Below are 25,702 nucleotides of genomic sequence, written 5' to 3'. Positions count from 1 at the left end.
ATGGACTGGACCTCTGAAAACATAAGCTCCAAATAAACATTTCCTCCTCTAAGTGGTTCTTATTGGGTATTTTGGTCATGATGATGAAAAACTAAATAATTTAAGCAAAGAATGAATTTATTGGGAAACTTACAGAACAACCCAAAGGGCTGGAGAAGCAATCAATTGGACTGCTAGGCCAGGATAAAAACAAAATTAGCTTCAGAACTAATCTAATCTGGATACGGCATTTTTTGATAATTAATCTTTAAAAGTAAAATAATAGCATAATAGTCTAAGTAAATAATGCTGCTTAACATTATTGTCAACTCTTATAACATTATCAACTATCACAACACTGATTTTAAGGGGCTTTCTCATTTCAATGATATCAAAATGTTGGTAATATGTAAATTTTAGGATTGATGAAAAACTGTTAATTCTATAGTATCCAATGCTCACCACACACTGAAAAATGGGTACCACCATGCCCACTGCATGCAGCCAGATCTTATTTCTTATGGCAAACACTCCATCCCTGGAGTTTCTTTGAGCCATATGCTCTTAAGCCAAGATTGAGGCAGGTACATCCAAATGGCAGAACCTAGATTGCCCCCATGTTCTATCTGAAAGGAAGATGGAAGAGTAAATATTGGCCTTTTCCACTTCTACAGAAGCAAAGGAAGGAAAAAGAAAAGGAGTCAGCTTTTATTTTCTCCTGTGGGAAATTCTCCAAACACAAGAACAGAGTTCAGATGCTTGGCAGTCAAAATGGAATGAAAAATATCCTCTATACAAAGATTTAAAAGAAACTCCCTCTTATGGTAAAAGTTGGGTCTCCTCTGCTGTTAGGACTTAGAAAACAAACAAACAAAATGTTAGAGCAACACCAGAACAAGAAAGCTCCTTAGAATGGAATCCAAAACCCTTACAACGCAGCCAGAACAAACTTCTCTAGTCTATCTTCCTTTACCACATCTCACAGTGTAGGCATGACAAATCAGGTGGCAGCCCTTGACCTGCCAGTATCCCTCATCTCTTCACTCATGGTATATTCCTTCTACCTAGGAAACCTCCCTGTCATTTTCTCCACTTGGATGACTCCTGTTGCACAATTTGGATTGAAAATCACCTCTTATATGAATTCTTCCATATGGCCCCATCTTTGTGACTCCCTTATCACTTTATACAGATCTCTACCATTGAAGAAAAAGGTCCCAACTTAATATATGAACTCAAAGTGGAATTTCTTGCTTGCTAAACCAAGAGAGCTGCATTTTAAGAGAGTCTACCTAAACTAAGCAAAGAGCTCATCGTACCCAGGGTTTGAAGACCCTTAGAGGTCAGGGACTGGCAGACTTCAGAATGTGCTGAGGCATCAGGTGACCTTCAGCTGCAGAAGCAAAGCTGGAGTGAGAATATTGTTGACTGACTGATTTGCAGAAGCATATTAGAACAGTTAAGCTGTTGCTAATTGTCGGGCTTTACAGTCTCATGTGCTGGCAGATGCCCTGACTGGCTAGCTTAAAGAGACATGCAAAATTGCAGAAGCAAGTTGTTACTGATCCATATAGACAGGGATAAGACAGGTCCTGATGGTTACTGGTCACCATGGCCACAGGGGAGAAAAAAATCTGTCTTTTCCCAAGAAAAAATGAACTTATCATTTTCATTCTTACTATAGTGACAATATGTGAGGATATAATATACTAGTTAATAAGGTTAAATGAATGCTCAATAAATATTATCATTTATTTGATAGTTATTTATACACAAAGAACTATAGTAAGAACTTTAAAAGTATTACCTCAATCCTTCAAACAAATGTATAGGTGGGTACTCTCATCCCTCAGTCACCTTAGGTGCTTCACCAGGATCCAAGTGAACACAATGACAACAGATACCATGTTGCTGCCAGCACTTGAGGACTCCAAGGATTTGGCACCTATCTCCCCTGTGATAGACAGTATGCCTGCCACTAGCATCAGATCTCGTCTGGATCTCATCTGTCTTTGTGGTCACAGCTACAGTGGTCCAAGGCTTCTTAGGATTCCTATTAGTTAGAAACCTGATCTAAAGGTCAACAAGTTCTGCATCTTGCCATCCAGCCATGGTCTCAGCTGATATCATCTTAAGAAAGCCAGACTTTAAGACTATCTATTCTATGTGGTTGCCAACTACTTTGTAGCCAATTTTCCATCTTTGATGCAATGATCAAACCTATTTGCATATAAGGTCACATCCTGAGGTTTCAAGTTGATATGAATTTTGGGGGAAACATTATTCAATCCAGTAGCCCTCAAAGTCCTTTCAGACACACTTAAACTGGCATCATTGATGAAAGACTATGTTGTTATTGACCCAAATCAAGCAAATTTGTCAAATCAAACAAAACCAACTGGAGGCTTTGCCCAGGAAGGGACAGTTAGTATAATTGGCAGTTTGAAAAGGAAAAGGCTAACTTAGTGTGTCTGGGGCGGACCACCTTTGAATAGAATGTAGATCCTGACATCACTAAAGAAATACAGGTAACCGATTAAAATTATCTATTTCAAAATAAGGAGACAGGTGTTTACTTTTGTGTGTGCATGTGCATTAAAGGCATACTCTTTAGTCTTGAATACAATGAAAAAGACTCCTTTTAAAGAACATAATATTAAAGTCTGAAACAAATCACAGCAACTAGTTTGTGAGTAAGAGGAAGCCAAAATAAACCAACTTCAAAAGTACCTTAGTCAACAACAAAATGTATTCAGAGGTATAGCATCACAATCAGACACCCTAATAAATTCTGGGTGTTATTTCTAAAATTCTAACCAAATAATGAAAATTTCAATAACAGGAAAGTAAAATAATGCTCAATAATTGTTGCACCTATTTCATTTTTTCTATTAAAAATCGTTTAAAAAAAAAAAGTTTACAAAGACCTTCATTATTTGTTGTATTAAAATTTTGCCTCCATTTCCAAGAGATCAGAATCTCTGTCTGACCCAGTACGAATTCCCGCATACTGCTCCTCATCCTGATACCCACCTTGAGAGCACCACAGTCTCTACATAGGTTTGGCGACTTCTTGGTGAACTGGGCTTAAGCCCCTCATTTGCCACCAAACCCTGAAGACATCAAAGCTATATTGACTGGAACAGAGCTCTAATGATCCCTGCCTAGCACATGGCCCAGCTAGGATTCTAACCTCCAGGCACTTCATCAGGAACCAATCACTGAGTTCCCATCCTGAATTTTGGCACAAGCTGGATGGAAAAGTGGGGGATTTAAGACTTCCCTGACCCCCACACTTCCATCATGCTGCTTCACATCAGGTAGAAAGAGTCACAAACTACCAAAGTCTTTGTAAGTAACCAGTAAAAAACAAATTCAACAAATTTTTAAAAGAAATCGGCAAATATTCAGGATTTAAAGCTATTTTATATTTGGAACTCAACTAATTCAGGCTTTTGTTCAATCCTCTTGGTTTTCAGAGAGAGATAAGTATCCAGGTGTTCATAAGGCCAGGCTATATTTCTAAATCTAATGCCAGTTTCAACAGTGCAGAGAAGACTAGCAACAGGGAGAAACTGACAGAATAAAGAGGTGGGAGAAAAATATGCCCTCCTGTGGATCCACAAGCACTCATCTGATGGCTTCCGTGGTGGTTTTTGTTTTAATCATGTTTTCTGATTAAAACACAATGAAAGACAATCACAACCCCTTACCAGGCTGACAAACTGAATTAGCTTTAAACCTGGGGTATTTAACATTATTTACAGAGAAGAAGCCCCCAAATCTAACATTGAATTGACCTTTCCTGTTGAAAATTGCTCAGGCACACAACATTACCAAGTCAAGCAATCATAACCCTACAGCTCAGCATGTTAAAGCACAAAAGGAATAGTGCCAAACATCTGTCTCTACACAAAATCCCCTAATTGTGGCTACAACTTATTAAACAATAAAGCTGTGAGGCGTTCATCTAAATAAAGATTCAGAACAAAACCACACCCAGGATCACTGGGTGGAAAGATAAAGTTCCATCAGGATCAAAAAACATCAAGTTACCTGTGCCTGGAGGCATACACATAATAACATCATGCTTAAAATAGCTAACTATCCTCACATGCTTGTGTACATGTTTGTGCAACACTAGCCTCAGTGCAGAGCAGCACTTTTCAAAACTAGGAGGCTCTGGTTGGCCACTTATCTTCAATAGAATTAAGTCTCAAAACATGGCAGTACTGTTCTGTCTGCTTATGGCAAAAGCTATGTCACTTTTGGTCACTTTAATGCAGAAGCTGGATCATAAAAGTCACCCTTCCTATTGATTTGATTGTGGCCACTGATCATAGCAAGCAGGATTCTATAGAATAGGTTCACAAACTTTGAGGGTAAATTTTCAAATTTTGAGTGCTTCTGTCCTTTTTTTAAGGATTTATCATCCCAAGAGAGTGGGCAGCTTTTTCCAAAATGTTTCATGTTCTTTGAACACTACAGATAAAATAAATGCTTTTAACAAATCTTCTCCATTTAGACAGGCTGCAGACCTCCCTTCCTAGGCCATCTTTAACCATTCTTGAAAGACAAGGAAACAAACAACAAACAAAACAAGCCAGTTCTCAGGCTTACAGGGATACTATGGGTTACTTGAGAAGAGACAGTGCATATGATTAAATGCTCAGGCTGCTCATTCTTGATAGGGTCACTAGAGTTAGCAAATAAAAAAAAAAACCCAGGATGCCTAGTTACATTTGAATTTCAGACACACAATGAATTTATGTTGAATATGTAATTTATGTTAAGTATATCTCATGTAATATTTGGAACATGCTTGTTCTAAAAATATTGTTTATCTGGAATTCAAATTTTAATTGTATCTGGCAACTATTTCTCTCACAAAATATGGGGCCCAAAATTGTAGGCTTGAGGTTGATATGTTATGTCTCAGTCCCAGAGTGATATTTAACTGTGTTTGATAAAGTTTAGATTAGTGATTCTTGGTTGCCCAAAATGTCAGTTCATTACGTTTCTACTATCCAAACCTTCCAAACAGCTTTACTTCCAAGCTCCAAAACAGGCTGTGGAAGTCCTTGCTAAGCTGTTTTCTTTGCCTGAAGAACACTCTGCTCTTGGATAAATATCACCAAGTAAGTGAAGATGTGAATTTGCATATGTATGCGAATGCAGAAACCCAGCTCCCAGATCTTACAATATTCAAATTGCCAAATACACTTTTTACAGGAAGTATTTTTGGATCAAATTGCCTCCAGATCACTCCATCATAACCCAAAGATACTACAACATTCTGGCAAGAGTAAGACCCCAATTATTCCTAACAAAACAGTAAAATTAGCTCTAAATTTTCATTTGGCAATCCAGAAGAAATCAATACTAGACCTACTTCTTTGTTCCACATAATAATAAAGCAGGTACTTAATTGAAGGGATGCTTGACAAAACTCCAGCTCTTATTGAAAACAATAAGGTATATAATTTAGAGACAACCTAATTAAAGTTTTTTCTTCTTCTAGTCCTTCACATTAATAACATCAATATTTTAGTATTTTACGCATCAGAAAGAGGGGGACATAATTTAATTTTGCTTTGGGTTACTTGCTATTTTGAATAAAGAATGTGGAAGTCACTAGTGTTGTTGGCCGTTATTTTATTCTCCTCCTTAGTAAGTGTGGTAGGATTGTACTTCTTGGCCCAGTGTATTTTGGGCTTGTGTTAATGAAGGAAGCATATGACCAACTCTGGTCAATGAGTGAAGAAATCCTGTATACAACTTCAGGACTGGAGTTTCTAATGGTTGGTACAGGACTCTTCAGAGATCTTTTCTCTCTGACTCAAACCAGAAACATTCAAGACTAAAAATGCTTCATTAACCATATTCCTTAATTGGCTGTGTTCACATACCTCCTAGTGACCAATGATGGCTTGCTAGTGTGTGTGTGAAAAATGCACTTTTGATGGCTTAAATCATAATGCTCTGGGTTACTTTGGACACTACCAACCTTGCACAACTCAGGAGACTTACAAATAATAAGATTTATTATATATCCAGCCAAATGGGTATAAAATATTCTACAAACTACAAACTACTTTTAGTCTCCTAAAATTTGTTGAACATTTAAGTTTATATCACTATCCCTTTTAATCCTCAATAATCTCTTAAGATTGATATAATTACCTCCATTTATCAAAATAAAAAGATGGACCTTAAAGATTTAGTTAGCTGATGTTTAAAGTAACAAAGGAAAATAGCCGAGAAGGAAAATGTCCCAAAGATGCTCTTTTTCCCATGTATGTATTGACTTTTTTATTATGGGATGAATTTAAATGGCTGCATAATGTCAGAAACCATCCTGGGAACTCTGTAGGAAAAATCAGAAATTATTTAAGAATTTGTGTATGCAAAAGATGCAAAGGAAGAAGCAAAACAGACCATTTTAATATCCTATACAGAAGCAGTCTGTATCTGTTTAATATTATAGGCAGTGGTAACTGGAGATAAGTCCTTACCAACCTCCATTGCTACACTCAACCAATAGCATCAGTACTTTATTATTATTTCAATTAGTTTTTTCGGGGAGGTGGTGCTGGGGATTGAACTCAGGGCCTTTCCCTAGCTAAGTAGGCACTCTACCAATGAGCTGCATATCCCCAGTGTCCTTGTTCATTTTTTAAAATAATCCTTCTGTAAATTCTATAATAGATGGACTATCAGATAATATAGCCCTGAGCACTGTAAAATTTTCAAGTTTCCCTTTCCTTATAAACTTGAAAGTCTCAAATCAGTTGTTCTGAATGCAAATTCCATACGAGTATCAATTTTTTTAACACTTCTCACATTAAATGTCTAAGTAAACAAAGCACATCTCTTTGAGATTCCTTTGTGTCAGTATGTAAGCTAAATATATTTGCGTATTTCGAAAAAGTGACAAATTTATGTTGCAGACATTATGTTTCTTTTTAAACATCTTTAGATTCACTGTTTAAGAACAGGAGTTGATAGTTAAATTCAAACAGGAGTATCAAATCTTATAGACCATGAGAAACCACTAAATCTAAACATTGACTCAGTTGGCCTCACTTTTAAGAGCACTGCATTTCTCAGAACCCTGTTCTCCTGAATCTCTATCACTTTACTCTTGGGATAATTAAGGGAAACTAAGAAAACAGGGGAGGGCAGGGGAGGGGAGGGGGGATAGTAGAGGATAGGAAGGGCAGCAGAATACGACACTGGTATGGCAGTATGTAAAAAAGTGGATATGGAACCGATGTGAATCTGCAATATGTATACGGGGTAAAAATGGGAGTTCATATCTGCTTGAATCAAATGTATGAAATATGATATGTCAAGAGCTTTGTAATGTTTTGAACAATAATAAAAAAGAATCAAAAATAAAAAATAAATAAAACTTAGAAATATGGCCTGTGAGAAGGAGCTGTTGGTGCTTTCCTGGGGCTGTTGATTTTGAACTTCCAGAATGGTATCTATAGCTTTGGGAACAAAGCTATAGATTCATTCATTCGGTGAATGAATAGATTTATTCTATTCAAGCTATAGATTTATTCATGTGGTGCCTCCTCATGGAGGCAACACATGAATAAAAACAGTACTACATGTGATCTGGGAAAAAAAGAAAACATACTAGAGGACCACTTTTCTTCCTCACCAGTAAAATCTTTCAGAACATCCATACATAAACAGAAATTAAAGTAAAACATCCACACTGGAGCTGTAAAAATCATGCATGAGAAATAATGGGTCATAAATTGATAGTTAAAACAATTACCTCCCCATTATTAGAATCAATGAATTCATGCTCTCAACACCCTGCAAAAAAGCAAACAATGCATAAAGAAGATCCATAATTGGAAACAGAATTTTGGAGAGGTGGGAGGAATGACCCAGAATTAACTATTATCTTTCTTTTAATTCAGAGCCTATTGCAATAATAATATTCCCCATAAATAAATATTTCATAGTTGAGTTACTTTGCTTGAAATTATTATTTTTAATTTTTTATTTCTGCAGAAACATTAACATGAAAATTTTACAATCAGACCTGGATTTCATTCCAGCTTCTTACAGCACCTACTACAGCCAAGTAGAAGAAACCTGATGCTGATATACAACAGCCCAAACAGCTGGTCTCCCCAAGGAAGTGGATTAGCAGAAGGATCACAGTACACAGCTCACTGCAGAAAAGCTCTCTATATAGCTTTGTACTTTTTGTATTTTGCTAAAATAGCCACCAGAGGAGAGGACAGAAGGATGATGCATAGTATGATGCCAGATGGCAGGGAGTGAGGATGACAAGACTCCATCTACTAATGCTAAAAATGAATACCCTCTGGACAGTGTTAAGGTCCAATACAGGAAGTAGTTTCTGTTCATCAAATCTAATCTGTTTCAAATCAGCCTGTCAGGAATTAATATTACAACTTGCATAGCAATCAGTACAGGACCACTTTTAATTTTTCCACAAAATACTAAAACATACAATCCATGCCTTCAATCAGTTCTTCTCCTTGGAAAGAGTGTTTGCAATTTGACTAGACATTTCACTCAAGAATTTATGCTTAGCACAGACTCATACATCTTGTTTTAACTTCAATATATCAATGAAAACCCAGCCTTTCTGGAGACAGGTCCTTAAATGATCCTAACCCAAGCCATTCTTTTCCAAAGCTCATTGTCTACGAGAGAAACCGATAAACAAGCAGAAAGGAAAACTGATTCTGGTTCAAATAAACATTCTCCTAATCCCAAACATTTTAACTTCTTGGAGGACATTCTTACATTGTCTTCATGGATCCTGGTCTTCTTTTTTATTGTAAATATACTAAGCTTTCTCATTTTAAGACATTCAAAGTGGATGCAAAACTGGAATTTTAGTCATTCACAAATGCACACAAAATCTTAGATTCTGCTACTCTACTCTGGTTCCTTCTCATAGAGGTGGGTCAAGGCCAAGATTAAAGAAAAATTGCTCAAATTAAAATCCTAACTTGACCAACTAGAAGTGGAACTGCTCATTTTGAACTTTAAAGGTAAGAAAGGTGGGCATCAAGCCAAACTTTCAATGGCTTCCATCTGGCTTCTTCTGCCTTCCCTACATTCTGATTGGGATCAGAATGAAAAACTACTCTCAGATCCTACATACAAATTCTGTGAAAAGAAAAACCCAGAAATCTCAATAGCTCAACACACACAATAGTGTTCTTTTTTAAAAATATTTTAAATTGTAGATGGACACAATACCTTTATTTCTGTTTATCTAGTTTTTTCATGTGGTGCCAGTGATCCAACCCAGTGCCTCATACATGCGAGGCAAGCACTCTACCACTGAGCCACAACCCCAGCCCATACACAATAGTGTTCTTCAGTCTCAAAGAGGGTTATACCCATCGGTTCTTTACAGTTGCTCTTAGGGAATGATGATCCCATAACAATATGAGAACTCAACGTCTTAATAGTGGCAACGAGCATCAGACAGGACTCACAGCTACAATTTCAACTTAGTTTCCCCCAAGTGCATCCATCCAGCTTTACAGAAAATGATTCTCTCTACAACCTTGCATGGTAAGCCTAATGAATATAACATTTGCCCTGTAATCAAAACTCTTACCAGACAGTTCTATCAAATTTCCCTATATTTGTCCTATATTTGGTGAAACTTTACCTGATATCAGGCAATTCTATTGTGTTATCAGTGATAAACATTTACTATTTAAGATGTTGACCTGTCCACAGCCTTCACTTGATTCTAGCATCATCAAAGCTACAGGTTTTCAACCTAGGGTACACAGCAGAAGTAAGATGCCCAGTGAAATTTAAGTGGCCTGTTATAATTCAGTTCTTTCTCAAATATAGCAGCAAGCTTCATTTGTGTTTCATTCTCAAAACAACACTGTACACAAGATGTTGGTTGCGTAATAGATTTTTCCAATTAAATCCTGGTTAAAAGGAAGACAGATTACCTATGGAGCTAATAAAAACACAGATGTCTAGGACCTACACCCAACTTAATGCATCTTTTTACTTGATATTCTTGGTATAGTCTTAGGATAATTATGTTTTACATTAAGGTTTTTTTTCCTCTGAAAACCTATATTCATCCATTTTTATAATACCAGAAATAATATTCCCTGGCTTATTTGAAAATAGGCTTAGTCACTGGCTTAGTCATTATCCTTCAAGGTATTCTGTCTAATTGTGAGGGGGATGATTTTATTGTTTTGAACTTCACATTATGCATTATTCTATTATGAGGCTCATTAGGCATTTCACATTTTAAAATTATCAGTAGTAAATTAATCATAGCCATTTCAGTTTCAATCATCTATAGTTTTGTTTTCCTCCAATGCTTAAGGCTTTACTCAGTTTTAGGCCAGGTTTGTGTCTCTGACAAAGAATCTCAAGCACTCCATGGAAAAGCACCACATCCTTTAAACAATTGACAGCTCAAAGAACTGAACCTTGGATATAGATATCTTGTGACACCAGCAGACTGTCAGGATTTGCAAGACTTTGTGAAGAAGCAGACCACTTCATGATACCACCAAACCCAGGTCAAGGTAAAAAAAGAATCAGTTATGTTAAGACTACTCTAAGTAGTATTATTATAATGTTCTTTGTTCAATGTATTTTTAATGTTCTATTTTCTGAAAATAAGGAGTCTTCTATTTCAACTATCGATAGCCCACACTGCTTATGTCAAATAAAATGAAACATTTAAAAATGATATTGGAGTCTCACTGAACCTCAGAGTTCAAAAATTCATACCAAGTGTCCCTACTTTTTCAAAAGAGGTTGTTTGTATGCATTCAACAATAATCTTCCTTTTAACCAGGATATAATTGGGAGAATTTATAATACAACCAATATTTTGACTACACAAATTATATTTGAAAATAAAGCTCAGTGAATCAGAACTGGCCACTCAAATCCCATCAGAATTCCTATACAGTTTTATGTGCAAAGACTATGCCAATATGTCTCTCTCCTCTAACTTTCCTATGTATAAGCAACAGGCTGGGAATTACATACACCATTACCACCTTATTACAAACTGACATCTGTGTAATTTCTGTAAGGCCAGACTACAAAATGACAAAAGGAGGGTATTCTGAGATGGCTAGTCACTCTGAAGCCCACAATGTCACAGGTGATTCCTGAAATCACTCAGACTTAAGCACCCTTTGGAACCTGTGCCTTCCCAGCGAAACTCTAAAGAGACAGATGGTGGGGTACATTCAGTAGCACTCAGGGCATCAAGCTTATAACAACCCAGTGGTAGTCCATGCTCTCCTCTGCAATGGGAGTCATACACAGAATAAGATAATCACAATACAGCTTCATGAATGCAGAGGCATTCACACTTCACTGCAAAAATAAGAGGTCACAATGCCAAGGAAGAAGAGAAACAAAATTCACAAGGTACATAACAAAACTGCAAGGTCCAATAAGCTGCCCAGCAAAAGTTGTTCTAACAGGAAGATCACCTGGCACCCGTTGCTAAATAGGATTGGACTTAAAGTTCCTACGTAATTAGCATATTCCACTTAAGAGTCTCCTGCATTATTTTTAAAGTTAACATCTTAACAAAAGAGTAAAGCTTACATTTATGGAGCATCCATGTCCTCAAAACTATGTTAAGTGCATTATAAGTATAATCTATATGTTGGCAATATTAACTTCGTAGTAAGATAAAAGCAGATTATATTTAATCTCTTTTAAAAGCATCATAAATTATGAGGAACTTTTAGATTTTTAAAATCACGTTCTTTGCTATATTCTAGACAACTAGAAAAACAATTATAAAATACCAACTGATAACCAGAATCTGGTTGGAAAGATGCTGCATTCGTTCATTTAAATACTGATTGGCTCCAAAGAACCCAATACCACCAGCACACAGAAACACACACACATACACACCTGAATGTTTATTCAAGGCCACTAAACTGTAGTCTAAGAATACATGGCTCCAGATCAAGCTGGCACTTTTGATTTTGCTGACTAGAATCCCCAAGTTTGGAGCAAAAGCTACACTGTCTTGAATGAAGAAAGGAAAAAGAGGTCTTCCCCTTCCCGGCAAAAGAGAGACCGCTCCTTTCCATGAAAATCCAATATTTAAGAACGCCGGTTTGAAAGGGCACTAAAGCATTATTAGCCTGTCCAGAATGCACAATTTCTACTCACAAGAGCATCCAAGTGTCTCGGGCTGGCAGTGCCCTCAAACTACCCTCATCTCTGCCAAGGTACCCAGCAAAATGTTAGCCATACCTGACTTTCTCCGTGGGTCCTCCCACTCTCAGTTCTGAAGATGGACTTGGGCTTCCTGGACTTGAAGTTGCCCATGGCGGGTCGCAGTACGCAGTCCACCTGCACCGTCTGCTCTACATGCTGCGGTGCCTCTCCGTGGGGCGGCGTGTGCTCCTCTACAGAAGCCCGGGCGTCTGGGTAATTCTCTTTATTGTCTTCATCCCTACAAGAGGAGAGTCCCAATTAAAAAGCACCAAAAATTGAATAAAGCTGTGGACAAAAGAGACGCTGATGATATACATTCATTGCTGCTATACCAGTAGGATTCCTAACAAAATTTTTAGTGCAGGCTCAGGAACTACTTAAGAATTAATTTTATAGGAACAACTTAAGAAATGGCGAATTTCACGCTTTTTAATTTCTCTACTCTCCCTTCCATTCTTCAAGGGGATACATACTTTTTATAGTTGTCACTATGTGCATACCATCATTGGTTTTAAATTTTACACTTTAAGATGCTTTCACATATATCACATTTTCCTCACAATAATAATATGAAATTTTCAGGGTAGACATTGTAATCCCAAATTTATAGATTAAAATGCAGCAACCAAACAACATGCCTAATGAAAGGGCCAATTTATCCAGACCCATGGTGGTCAGGAAGATCTCAGTTTCTCAAGCCTGTATTCTGGGTTCAAGATGGGATGCCTCCCAAGCTTATAATCATCTCCTTACAATTTTCAGAGGCATTTAAGAGTTTAATGGGACCTACTTTGATAGAATACAAGTCACCTGGATCAAATATAAGGCAAGAGCCTGATTTTACTTAACCAGGCCATCTGAGCAAAGCCCCAAGTGGAAAGTCAAAGATCTTGGTGTTTGGGTTCTGTTAGTCCCAAGTCACTAAAGAACATAGAAGAGGCTGGCATTACCACCATACACTTCAGGTGCAAGGAATGGTGCTTGCATTTTTCACTCCACAAATTCAATACAATGTTCCCCCACCCCTTCAGTTCTAATCTTCTCAGAAGTACTGACATGGTAACACTCCTATTTGAAGCCATTGGTCTTACTTAAACCTAAATACATTTTATTTTTCATTTTGCTAAGAATGAAGCAAACACTATGGAATGAAGCAAACAGAATTTCATCAACCTTAACCCTCTGGAAATCACTTAGGCCAGATCATGCAATTCATTAGGAGCAGCCACTTTCCCCAGATGTTTTTGCTTTATGCTCTCTTATTGGAACCATCCATAAAAGAGTTTTGGTGAGATCTGGGAAGATATTCCTCCTTGCTGAAGGACACATAAAGCCAAGAGGCAAGACCAACAAAGGACGATTTCTATGCTCTCTGCTAAAGACACATTTTCACAAATAAAAGAAAGATTAAATTCACTAAGATAATCTCAGGGGAGAATGAACTTCCATTAGTCTCTGGAAAAGACCAAAGCAAAGATTGGGATAGATAATCAGTAGTAGAGGCCTTGTGCAGTGGGCAAAGGGTAGAAATTAAACAATGTAGAACAGTTAAGCTTAAGTCTCAGGACAAACTTCCTGCTCCCTGATAAAAGAGAACTCAACAAGTGAAATAATTCTTCATTGTCAGTAACTGAAAAAAAAATCAATGCCAATGACACTGATCTTAAGATAATTCACAATTATTTTTTCCCCAGGATGAGGATACAGCTTAGTGGTAGACAGATTACCTGGCATACAAAAACGCCCTGAAAAAAAAATCTAAGTCACTAATGAGTTTAGAAATTAATATCAAACCATGAATTGGAAATCATACTAGTTCATTTGAAATGAATTTTTTTCCCACAAGGAAATATGGAATAATACTCATCTACTTTATGTTCCTGTGGGAGAAAGAAAAGTTTACAATTAACTTAATGTTCCTGATTCAAGTAGAATTCCGGAACACTCTGGAATAAGAGGGAAAAAAAGGAGTTTTTTCAAATCTAAAATGACTTTGATAGACTCATTCCCCCAAAATGCCTAAAGTTTGTTTTACGTCATATTTCCAAGTTGCCCAATATTTATAAGTGTGATCATATGTTAACTTTGAAGGGAAAGAAAGGGGGAAAGGAGCAAAGCATCTTTCACCTATATACACATGTAAGACCTGATTATCAAAGTCATCTCCAGAAATATACCTTTTACATATTATTTATTGGTTCCTTAGGATTCCCAAAACAGAAAAGTACATGTTATGTATTTTATGTCACTACTCATTGGAATAAATCATAACTGACAAGGAACATGGTGTCCAGAAAAGGATACGAGTTTGAAAGATCTTTCCATTTAGTTGTGCAGTCTGGGCCACATCACTTCAGCTCTACAATCCTCATACAATAAAATGGACATCATCTCTACCTCACAGCATTGTATGAGCTCTGTAAAATGCCTACCACAGAAAGTTGGCTCCAGGTCACAACCCAATAAATGAAAGCTATTGTGTCTCTCGGGCAGGGCCTTGGCCAAGTGATTATTTGCACACACTCACACACATTCATGTTCTTTTTAGTTTCCTCAATACTTAAAAACTTAATTCCAAACTCCTTAGTAGGGCATGCAAACCCTATGCAATCTGATTTTTGCTTATCTCTAAAGCTTCATTTCTTATCACCCCTTGCATTTTTACCCCCACTTCTCAGGGTTCCTACTACCTGAATTGCTTGTTATTCCCCCAACTCCAATATTCTCTCTGCCTACTGTTGGCTTTCCATTAAGCTGCTCCCTCTGCTTGGTGGCATCAAATTTTTTGTGGCCTTAGAATCACACACACACACACACACACACACACACACACACACACAAATAGATAGATAGATAGATAGATAGATAGATAGAAAGAAAAAGAAAAAAAAAAACAGTTTTTTGCCATGTGTAATTTTCTTCAGGAATCTATCCCAGAATACTGTCTGGGCTATTTAGTTCTTGTTATAGTTTGTTTGTATAGCTCCTGTGTTAATATAGGAGGTGAAATGATTAGATTATGAGAGTTGTAATCTAAGGAGGGTATATATTTTGTGACTCCTAGTTTTCTCTCTGCTTTCCGGCTGACATGAGGTGAGCACCTTTCCTCCCCCAGGCCTTTCCACCATGATGTTCTATATGACCTCAGGCTCAGAGCAATAGTCGCCACCATGGACTGAGTCCTCTGAAACCGCGAGTGGAAAATAAACTTTTGCTCCCCTAAGTTGTTCTTGTCAGATATTTTTAGTCACAGCAATAAAAAGTTGACTAATACAGTCCTAGGTGAATCCTGTACTTACCTATAATATATTACCACTGCAATACTTCATCTGTGTTCTTGCCTATCTTCTTTAGGCAACCAAATTCTGCTAGAGGAATTAGGATTGGTTTGACTTTATCCCAAATCTTGACTCATTTCTGACATACAAAATAGTCCCTCAACAAATGTTGTTATGCAATAACTGAACTGTAGAATTTGACAGATTTGGGTCCAAATTCTGCCTCAGAGTGTCATGTTATTTGTATGAGCTACAATCCCTCTGAGCCTCAGTTTTACCATCTACTGGATGAAGAAGAAAACATCAGTTTTCTTTCAGTTGTTTATGTTAAATAAGAAAATGTTCATGAAAGTACTCAAAACAAAGTAAATGTTGAAGAAATAGCAGACCATAAACATTTTGCTGTTGTACCATGATCCTCCTAATGGCCAAGAACATGCCCCAAATAACATGTTTGGTGAATAGTCTAGAACTTCTTACTAAGAGTGCACCATGGGTTCTGTGAGATAGGCTAATCAATGTTCAATAGGCATTTATTGAGTATTTCCCAAATAGATATAATTGTCCTAAGTACAAGGTGGGTATACAAAAATAGACAAGACAAAACTTCCCTTAAGAGCTAAAAATCTAGCCGGGCATAATGGTGCATGCTTGTAATCCCAATGGCTTGGAAGGTTGAGGCAGGAGGATTACAAGTTCAAAGCAAGCCTCAGTAACTTAGGGAGGCCCTAAGCAACTTAGTGAGACATTGTCTCAGAACAAAAAATTTTAAAAATGGTTGGGGATATGGCCTCAGTAGTTAAGCACTTGTGGATTCAATCCCCAGTACCAAAACAAATAAAAAGCAAGCAAACAAAAACCCTGAAAATCAAGTATAAGAGATGAAAACAAATAATTTGAGTATAAAGAAGATACCAGAATGCAGAGACACCAGACCTAGATGGTTTCTGATTCTCACAAATAGGAATCAAGCAATCATGGTCCATACCTGAGACTGGAACAGTCAGTCTGATCTTCATGTAAAGAGACTATGTCTTCGTCACACCTAAAGAAAGTGGGGAGAAAAACACGTCAGATCCAACTGTCCACTATGGCAGTAGCAGCAATGATCTAGAATTATATCAAGATTAACATATAAACTACAAAATTCAACAATCCTCAAAAATCTCTCCCAAACCAACTGAGCCCTAACATGTCATTGGATAATGATGCCTGTGTTGTCACAGTGTCACTACTAGTGTTGTCACAGCATGTAAGCGTAAAAGCTCAGAACCAGCTATGACTTTTCTTTTGCCTCCATGCTAACAGATATTACCTAAGATAATAAGATCTTACCAAGGACATAGATGTTCATAGCACAAGGACTTCAGGAACCTTGATGAGTGGATGGAGGTTAACTCAAAGGAGATTCGATCTCACACCTCTTAGCATTTTCTCTGCATCAAGTAGTCTCAAACCATGCTTGCTCCCATTGGCCTCAGACTTTCTTGATCTTGTGAAAAGCTTTGGCTCTTTCATACTGAAAAATCTCCAGTACTTCATATACTGCCTAGGGAAATCTGGAGTAAGACCATTCTCCGACTCTAGGGTAGGAAGGAGTCTGTGTTCCTATTCTCAGATATTCTCACCTTGCCTCACCCCATCCTGGAATGCGTTTTTCATCTAAAGTTGTTACTCATTCTTCACTGCCCAAGTTAGGTCTCACCAGCTCTGAGAACCTTCCCAGCCAAGTTCACACACCTGCCATGTTCTTACTTCAACCTTGACAGTGTTTACTCTTCATTCTCAGGTAACAAACCATTTCTTGCTTCACACTGCTATGTAATCCTTTCCAGTTCTGAGATTTAATGGCTTACTCATTCATGAGAAGAAATAACTATAATTTCATTTTCTAGATACACTGATATAGTGCTATTTCAGAGTTGACACTCAAAAACTACTTGAATTAAAACATTATTTCCGTTCCTTCAGCAAGTCTAGTTCCTGAAATGATTTAACAAATATTAATTGAACATTAACTGAGCCCAAGTGCTGAATTAGGCATTGTAACTGTGCTTCTAAAACTTTCTGGGGTTCAGGACTGACCAACTTTTTGTTTGTTTGTTTGTTTGTTTTATATAATGCATCCCCTGTGTACTAATACTTTGGTAAGGATGTCACAGCAATGTCAAACTTCTACTAAAGTTATTAAATGTTTACTCCCTATTTTCTATTCTTTTCTTCTCTTATACAAGTTACAATTTGGATACCGACATTTTGAGAAACATTGCTTCTAAAGGATGCAAAATTTTGAAAAGATTTGGTCCCTGCACTGAAGAATTTGGAGAATAATGAGTAGACAAAAATAAACAGGTAAATGAATACCTATTAAATATATAAAGATGATCATATTTATAGTACTTGTACTATATTAAATAGGTTTAAATTTTTAAATAGTCTTAACTTGCAATGGTATATAAATAACCCACAAAATGAGTTAATAAAAGTTTCAGTTAGCTTTCCTTATAATCTTTTTAAATTATGGCTTTTGTAGTGAGTTAAATAAACAAAGCCACCTACAGACTCTAACCCTCTTTACCTGCTGAAATAGTTTGTTCCCTCTATAAAAAAACAAAAAACAAAACCTAAACACTCCTTTTAACCAAATGATCTAAATTGTCTTGCTTTCTCTTGGCTTTGACCACCAATAATCCATTCTGTCCATCTCACAGAAAACAATATTAAATTCACAAGTATTGTTTTGTTCTACTCCATTAGCAGCAATCACCTACCAGATCAACTGTGCTTTATAATGTGAATAATAATGTTTTCCAATAGCAAAGTAGCAAAACCTATGAAAAATAGGCATCTAGAATTGCTGCCTCTAAGACTCAATCTGAGATTAACCCTGGAGCTCAACAATACCAATTGTTTGGGGATTTGGCAACAACTTATTTTTCCCTCATTTGATTTATTAATCCTTCTCCCCAAATATAATCAGTTAAAAATGGAAACTGAGCACCAGAACATACAAAATTGCAGAAGCTTTCTGAAACATGAGTCTGGACCAAATTAGTGGATCCAATTTTAATACAGAGTGAATAACTCCATTTGCCATTCAAAGAAACACAACTCTAAGACTATAGTTTAGCAATTGATGTAGACCTCCCTACCAGCATACAGAGCACAGGTACACAAACCCTTTGAGTTCTATGGAGTTTCTGGTTACTTTAATAAAGACCATCTGCTTCCATTAATTTAGCAACTCCTTTCTATTCTTGCTCAGGGGTACATTGCAAATGTATAGTACTGGTCCATTTATAAAATCATATTCCACAGTGGGAACCAATACCCACATATCCTCGTTCCTGGAAAAAAATAAACTCAAACCAAGAGATCAACTGATTTTGGGCATGGCATTCTCTTCCTACCTTACAGCCCTACACAGGAATTTTAAGCCCAATCCTTTGCACGATCTTTCTCAGATATTCTATATGGAATATATTGTAATGAAATGTTTTTCAAATTGTATGTTGTGACCTGTTAGTGAATTGTAAAATTACACAGCAGCTACCAGCACTTTTTTTGTTTGGGTTGTAAGATGCAGTAGAAAATGTTAGTACAGTGTTAATTATTGACTCGCTGAACTTATTTAAGTTACACATATGTGCATTGGATTGACATATAGAATGTTTTTCTTAGGGTTGTTCATAGTAAAAAAAAAAAAATGTGAGTCAGGTTTAGTGATGCCTGCCTGTAATCCTAGTGATTCAGGGTACTAAGGAGGATGATCCCACATTCGAGGTAAGCCTAGGCAACTTGGTGAGACCTTGTCTCAAAATAAAAATAAAAAGAATTGGAGATGTAGCTCAGTGGTAAATGTACATGGTGATTCACATCTTACCTGCGTTTTTATACTATCTCAATTCAACCTGACCATGCTACAAGGTAGAAATTACCATCACTCACAGGGTTTTATTGCCTAGGATTCCAAGGCCTAGAGCAGTGGAGCCAGGGTTGTTTCTTCTCTACCCACACAAAGTCCACAAGGCAGGAGTCAAAACGCCTCCTTAGTCTGTATTCCCAGAGACTCATGAGAGAGAGAGAAGGACATTTCTTAGAATAATGTAGTGAAAGAAGTATCCATGAAAAGTACTTTTTTCTGACTAAACAGGAAGAAAAGAGTGGCTGGTAGATGAAATGTAGTTGGGTTAGAAAGGGATTTCCATTCACCCTATAGTACCATGTGCCCCAACAAAACAGCTGACACCAGCTTCCCCTGCCCCACCATCTCTACTCCACTACAACTCTCTTAAGAATGGGCCTAGAAATGCAGAATTTAAGCCAGATTACCCATCTGCTTAACTAGTAAGCTTCTAAAAAGTTATCACCTAAAGATTTCCAAAATCCAGACCAGCACTGAGCTGATTCCAACACAATCACCCACCCATTCTGAGTTCCCTGTGGAGATAAAGCCTGGGAGTCTATATTGTCTATAAACTCCAATCTTGTTTCCCAGTATATAGTGATGATCAGTAGGTTTTGAGAATCAATGCTTTGAATGATAACCAGTCAGAATAATTGCAAGCCAGGCCAGGCTTCATTTCAAATACATAGTTAGCCAGGACAACATAGGAAATTGACCATGGAAAAATAATAGACAGAAAGATGCTGCAGATACAGAAGAAAAGGCCAAGGCCATTCTGATATTAAAAGAAGCTGGACAAAAAAAAGAAATTGAAATTGGTTCAGAGCCACATAGACAATGCTAGGACTAGGAAAAAACAAGAAGAGAAAAAAATCTGTCCTTGTGTCCTTCCTAATTCCGCTTCTGTTTGACTTTAATGAGATCTCCAACTGGCCAAGTGGAACCCTTTCAGAATATCTGATAAAATAACTCATATTAAAATTTTAATGACAACTTGAATCCACCTTCCAGGAGCATAGACTTATATTTCCATTCATGACTAGAATCCTTAATCTCAAAGAAATCATCTCCAGGTACAATTTCAGGGGGTTTGAGTAAGAAGAAAGTAGGAACAGAATGGGGACAGGAGGAAGAGCAACTTTTCTTGTCTCTGAAACATATAAGGGAGGAAAGTGCCTCCCCAATGCAAGATCTCAAGGGAACATTCACTGAGCACCTGCTATGTCTGTGTCTCAGGATAGTGCCTCCTAGTCCTTCTGGCTAAGGGAGCATTCCCAGAGAAAGAAGGAACATGGTTCAGATTATTGAGGCAGGTGGCGGGAGTTATGTTGGACAATGACTAGTTTTAAATGACCCTAGTCTGTGCTGTGCTATACCTATGAAGCTTTTGGTATGTTTCCAAATATGTTTCTTAGATTCTTATATTAGCCAGATGGCTTCCCAATTATCACTCAGAGCCTTTTAAAATAAATCATTCTCACTTCTCTGAAAGTAACAACATGATCTTATGCAATCAGTACTCCTTGGGGAGTATCCAAAGACAAGGCACCACACTCTCTCCAGCATTTAACCATAGAACCTTTACCAAAATTTAGAAGAAGAAGAAGAAGAAAAAAGCATGTGAAATATGGAACTAAGAGTTTCCATTTTGAAGTTGTTAGGCCTGTGACTGTTTCCAGGGATTTAATCACACAGACTTCCTGAGAATCAGGTTCTGAAAAGCTCTTGGTGCTTAGAAGCACAGCAAAGGGAGGAGAGCAGTACCTGTGCACCTGAACCAGAATGTCAAGAGCTCATCTTCACCCTGCAAATTTTGTCATACATCTCTCCTTTTATCTATGCTTTTAGAAAAGTAAAGTGGAGCACAGGTTACTAAGAAATCTCATTAACAGGAGCATCTTCTAAAGTCAACCCTGACTTCTTTTTTCCCCCTAAAGTGACTACTTAAGTGAGCTCAAAGCTGGACACTAAGATAATCGCAATCCAAATACAGAGAAATTATGTAGTAGTAGTAGTAGTAGTAGTAGTAATAATAATAATAATAATAATAATAATAATAATAATAATAATGGAAATAGAGGGCATAGGAAGTACTGTAGAATCTTACCTCTCTATCACCATGTCACTGTGATAGTGGTGGGACCTGAAACTCAAATGATGTTCATTTCTACATTTATTTGCTTTTTTGAAAACTTCGGTAAACATCACCCAAGTTAAGTGGGGTTTCTGTGTCAAACTTCTAAAATATTTTTAAATGACATTTAAGAATACAACTTTATGCTTGTCTTGTTCCTAAAAAGCTGTTAGGAGCCACTTCTAACAAAAGGTCCCAGAAGTTAACAACATAAATTAGCCTAGGGAAATATTGCAAAATGATGTGCATATATATAGTTTGTACACATATGTCTATATAAATTACATACAGTATTAGCAAAATAAGCTACCTATTAATTTTTTACATGTAGAGTATAATATTGGGCAAACATTAAGGAAGGGATGACAAGACTTAAAACGATTAACTATAAATATCTAATAAAAAAATACTGTGCCTGCTGGACTTGAGTAAAACACTGTACTCCTTCATCCCATGTTTAAATAGTGTTAGTTGCCCTAGTCAACAGCTTTCACTGTAGGACCAGATAACTCATTTCTCCTATAGCCACATCTCTGAGGTCAGAAGACAAAAACGACAAAGAGCATGCAAGAAAAGTTTACTCCACTGTGTCTTAAAAATCTGTAGACAGGAGAGAACAAGAGTAAGTTTAGTTTGTTTATCCCATGCTGGAAATTAAACTCAAAGTCATTTCGCATCCATCTCCTATTTGTGGTACATGTACACAGCTTGTACTGCATGAAACTGACACTAATGTTGGCAAAATACAACCAAGCTCCCTTTCTGACATGTCAGATAGATTTTTTAAAAATTCGAGCTCCAAGAACTCATCTTGGAGCATGGAGCTTCTGCAAGCAACCAGCTGGTTTTAATATCTCTCTGCAGCTGCTAAAATGCTGATTTCAACCTGTAAAGATTTCTGGGCCCCATCAGTCAGCATGTCTGGCGATCTTCGCAGTCCCAGATTACAGGAGACAATGCATCTAATACGAAGAGGGGTAGGGGACGGTGAATACCTTCATGATAGTTGCTTCCAGAGAAAGGCATGCAAGTCTAATTTTTAATGGTAAGAATCACTTACTCTGTTACAGCGGTGCTGCTGAAGGAATTATCCTGAAGGCTGAAACAGAAACAAGAAAACATGAGCCAAGTCCGGCGGGGGAGCCGTCTCCCTGATTGCTCTCCGGGAGTTAGAGCACATACACAAACATGGCATTGCAAGGCAAGTCTCAGGGCTTGCCCGGCACGCTCGCTCTACCTTGGGCTGCTGTCTGCACATGCTCGTAACGACACCCCCAGCAGGGGCCCAGCCGCACGAGCGAACCACAAAGCCTGGCAGCCGGCGAGGCTGCGGGGACAGAGCCGGGCGGGGCGCGCCGGTGGCCCAGACCCCAAGATCCAGCAAAGAGCACCTGGAGAGTTACCCCCACGACCCCAACCTAGCCAGGCTCGGCGCCTCGTTGAATTCACTGCTTTCCAGACCCACCAATCGGGGGGCTGTCAGTCGACTGCCCCACTGTTTGTGCCTAGGTGCTGAAATACCCGGGAGACTCGCTTTCTTCCAGACGTCTCCTACCAGTTTTACTGAGCTACCTCCCCCACCCCCACCCCACCCTCCAGGGATGGAGGCTTGCAAAGATTCACCCATCGTTCAGAAAAAGCCGGGAGGGAACGGGAAGGGGGAGAGAGACACTGCTGGCAGGTTTTGTTTTATTTTTATTACGAGTTGATTTTTATTGCCTAGGAAAAAGAAGAGCCTAGGAAGGAGAGCTCCCGGCATCACGCCCGAGCTGTCTGTGCTCTGTTATTTCAGTCCCAAAGAGGAAGCGCCCAGCCCTGGACGACGAAGCTGTGAATGAGCCCACGCAGGGCGAGTGGCGAATTTATTCCAGGCATTAGCTAGTGACTAGGACACGGTGCAAGGGGTGGGGCTTGCTGTGCCTGCCTAAGCTCCTCGGCCTAGCACCTATACAAAAGGCTGGAGATACCGATTCCACAAAGGCTGTTCCCTTGAATAAAAGCAACCCTGTTGGGGGAAGGGAAGACAGTTCCCACTTGCTTCAGCCCATGGGGGTAATTGTTCTGCCTTCTTTCCATTGTTCATTTCTCCTCCCATGTTGACCTTGATATGGAATGAAACACTCACACGTGATAGATGCTTATTTGAATTTTAAAATAAAAAGATCCTCATCCCTCTTTTTTATTATCTTCACTACTGAAAGCAGTTGAGATGGTGATTTTTAGTCCAAATATCCAACCTAATGAGTTCAATTACAATAGCAACAAGAAAAACTCAGATTTAAACATTTTTTTTTTTTAATTAGGAAAAATTACCCAAAACTTGGAAATAAGGAACATGACTTCCATTGTTACACCAAGACATTGTTTAACAAGTCCAGCCTGGGACTAGTTGATTCTCTAGGAAAACACTTGTTTTTGATTTTGCAACTAGTTACTAATTATATCCCAGGTGAAGTCACATGTTAACTTGCACATTTTGTTGAGCCTATCCACCAAAAAAAAAAAGATAATGTCAACGTTTAATGTTTTATTGCACTGCAGGATTTAAGCAATTTTGCATCTAACTAAACTAACATTCATTATAAATGCCTACAAATATTCAGATCCTCAAAATGGTTTTGGAAGCAGCTTCACCATACTAGGGCTTTCCTCATTGATATATGAGTAGATCTCTGGTGCATGCCTATATTTTTGTAAGAGTCTGTTTGTAACTTTTAAAAGTTTATACTTTGAAAAAAATCAAAATTAATTTTTTAAAGAAAATCAGGTTTAAATAGTTTTTTTGCAATCTTCCTTTTCTCCAAATATTCTTTAAATCGATTGCATAAAAGCCTAGTGTGTTTTTTTTTTAACTTGCATTCTACGGATTAAATTAGAATACATTCCCCTGAATGTATAAGTATATTGTGCATATTTGTTCTTAAACTACCTACAGTGGTTTACTTAGATGAGCTAGGTTCAAGAGTGACAGATACAGTCTCTTCACTGAATTCATCACAACTTGAGGTCTGTTCTACTTATTGAAACTGATGAATGTAAGTCTTATTCCAGCCTTCTTGTTTCCACAGATTCAAGAAGTTGTCAGTTTCCAGAAAGCCCTTTTACTCATTAGCTGTCATACTGCTTCCAGCTGTTCCTGTATGAAGAAGGAGCATACTTTTCTCATGTAAAGGATCCTCGTAATCCATTTGGGATGGAAAAGTGTAATGCTTTGAACTTTGAACCAGGACTTGGACAAGTATATAAAATAATGGAGACATTTTGGAAATGAAATGAAATAACAAATGTATTCCATAAAGTCAAGTGTTAAATAAAGACCACAAAAAAGAAATGAGAATTCTCAGAAATTCATGAATAGAAGGAACCAAAATTAAGTTTTAAGTACTACTCATATACGATGAAAACAATTGGTTGGTATAGTATATTATGGTTAAAAACTAAAAGTGTCCCAGAATATCCTGTCATTTGGCAGTTTGTAAGAAACCATTTTAATTTCTACTACTCACCCAATTCTTATATTTGGTTTTATCTTAAGTCAGTTTTAAAACTGTCTTTATAATGTCTTTTCAAATGCATTAAAAAAAAAAAGATTTGTACTACTCAACATAGGACAGTACTAATGAATATCACACAGCATACGGTTATTTTTGAGACCCTTCGCTTATCTAAATAGCAGTTTGGAGTGTTCAAAAGGAGAAGCAGAAAAATTAATATAGAAATTTGTGAAGAAGTAAGTTCTGGACTAGTATTTCCCAAAGTGGCAATGGCATTCTAGTCTCCCAAATGGTTCAGGTTTCTTTTTTTTTTTTTAAGTTACATGGTCAAAAATAAGTTTTTGAAAGGAGACATGTTATAAATTCACAAAGGAGACTTGGCAGAAAAGAAAAGCATTTCATCTATTTTAAACCGGTGCTTCTCAAATTCATTGAAAAGTAAAATAATATTTTGCTTAAACATACCAGTTAACATCATATATAACTGAGAACTTTGAGAAAACAGTTCCTGCATATAGCAGGGGGGAAAAATTAATGAATAACAAACAATGCTATATGTTTATCTCTATTCCATAGTAATGAACAAGACAGACATAGTCCCTGTTATTATAAAGTTTCGAGTGTAGATATATATCATATACATGTATATATGTGT

The 25,702-nt window shown here is 37.5% G+C and overlaps 1 protein-coding gene across 8 annotated transcripts in view; it reads right to left on the bottom strand.

The window, feature by feature from the left end:
- The window catches only part of Fam13c (family with sequence similarity 13 member C), a 117,059-nt gene extending 93,972 nt beyond the window's left edge, over positions 1-23,087 (bottom strand). For 5 of the 8 annotated variants that reach the window (XM_071610734.1, XM_071610735.1, XM_027931259.3 and 2 more), the window contains exons 1-3: positions 22,614-22,741; positions 16,501-16,557; positions 12,271-12,472 (exon numbers count right to left, since the gene is read on the bottom strand). In XM_071610734.1, the coding sequence (XP_071466835.1) occupies positions 12,271-12,472; positions 16,501-16,557; positions 22,614-22,675 (321 nt within the window). In that variant the 5' untranslated portion in view covers positions 22,676-22,741. Of the gene's footprint in view, positions 1-12,270; positions 12,473-16,500; positions 16,558-19,460; positions 19,484-22,613; positions 22,742-22,790; positions 22,874-22,971 lie in introns of those variants that run through there. The other 3 variants (XM_071610736.1, XM_071610738.1, XM_071610739.1) reach the window with 3 other exon arrangements.
- Between the last annotated feature and the right edge of the window lie 2,615 nt (positions 23,088-25,702).

This window comes from Marmota flaviventris, chromosome 4 (genome assembly GCF_047511675.1).
Source record: "Marmota flaviventris isolate mMarFla1 chromosome 4, mMarFla1.hap1, whole genome shotgun sequence".
Lineage (NCBI taxonomy): Eukaryota > Metazoa > Chordata > Mammalia > Rodentia > Sciuridae > Marmota > Marmota flaviventris.
Note: the sequence above shows the minus strand (reverse complement) of the source record. Positions and strands in the feature narration are given on the sequence as shown.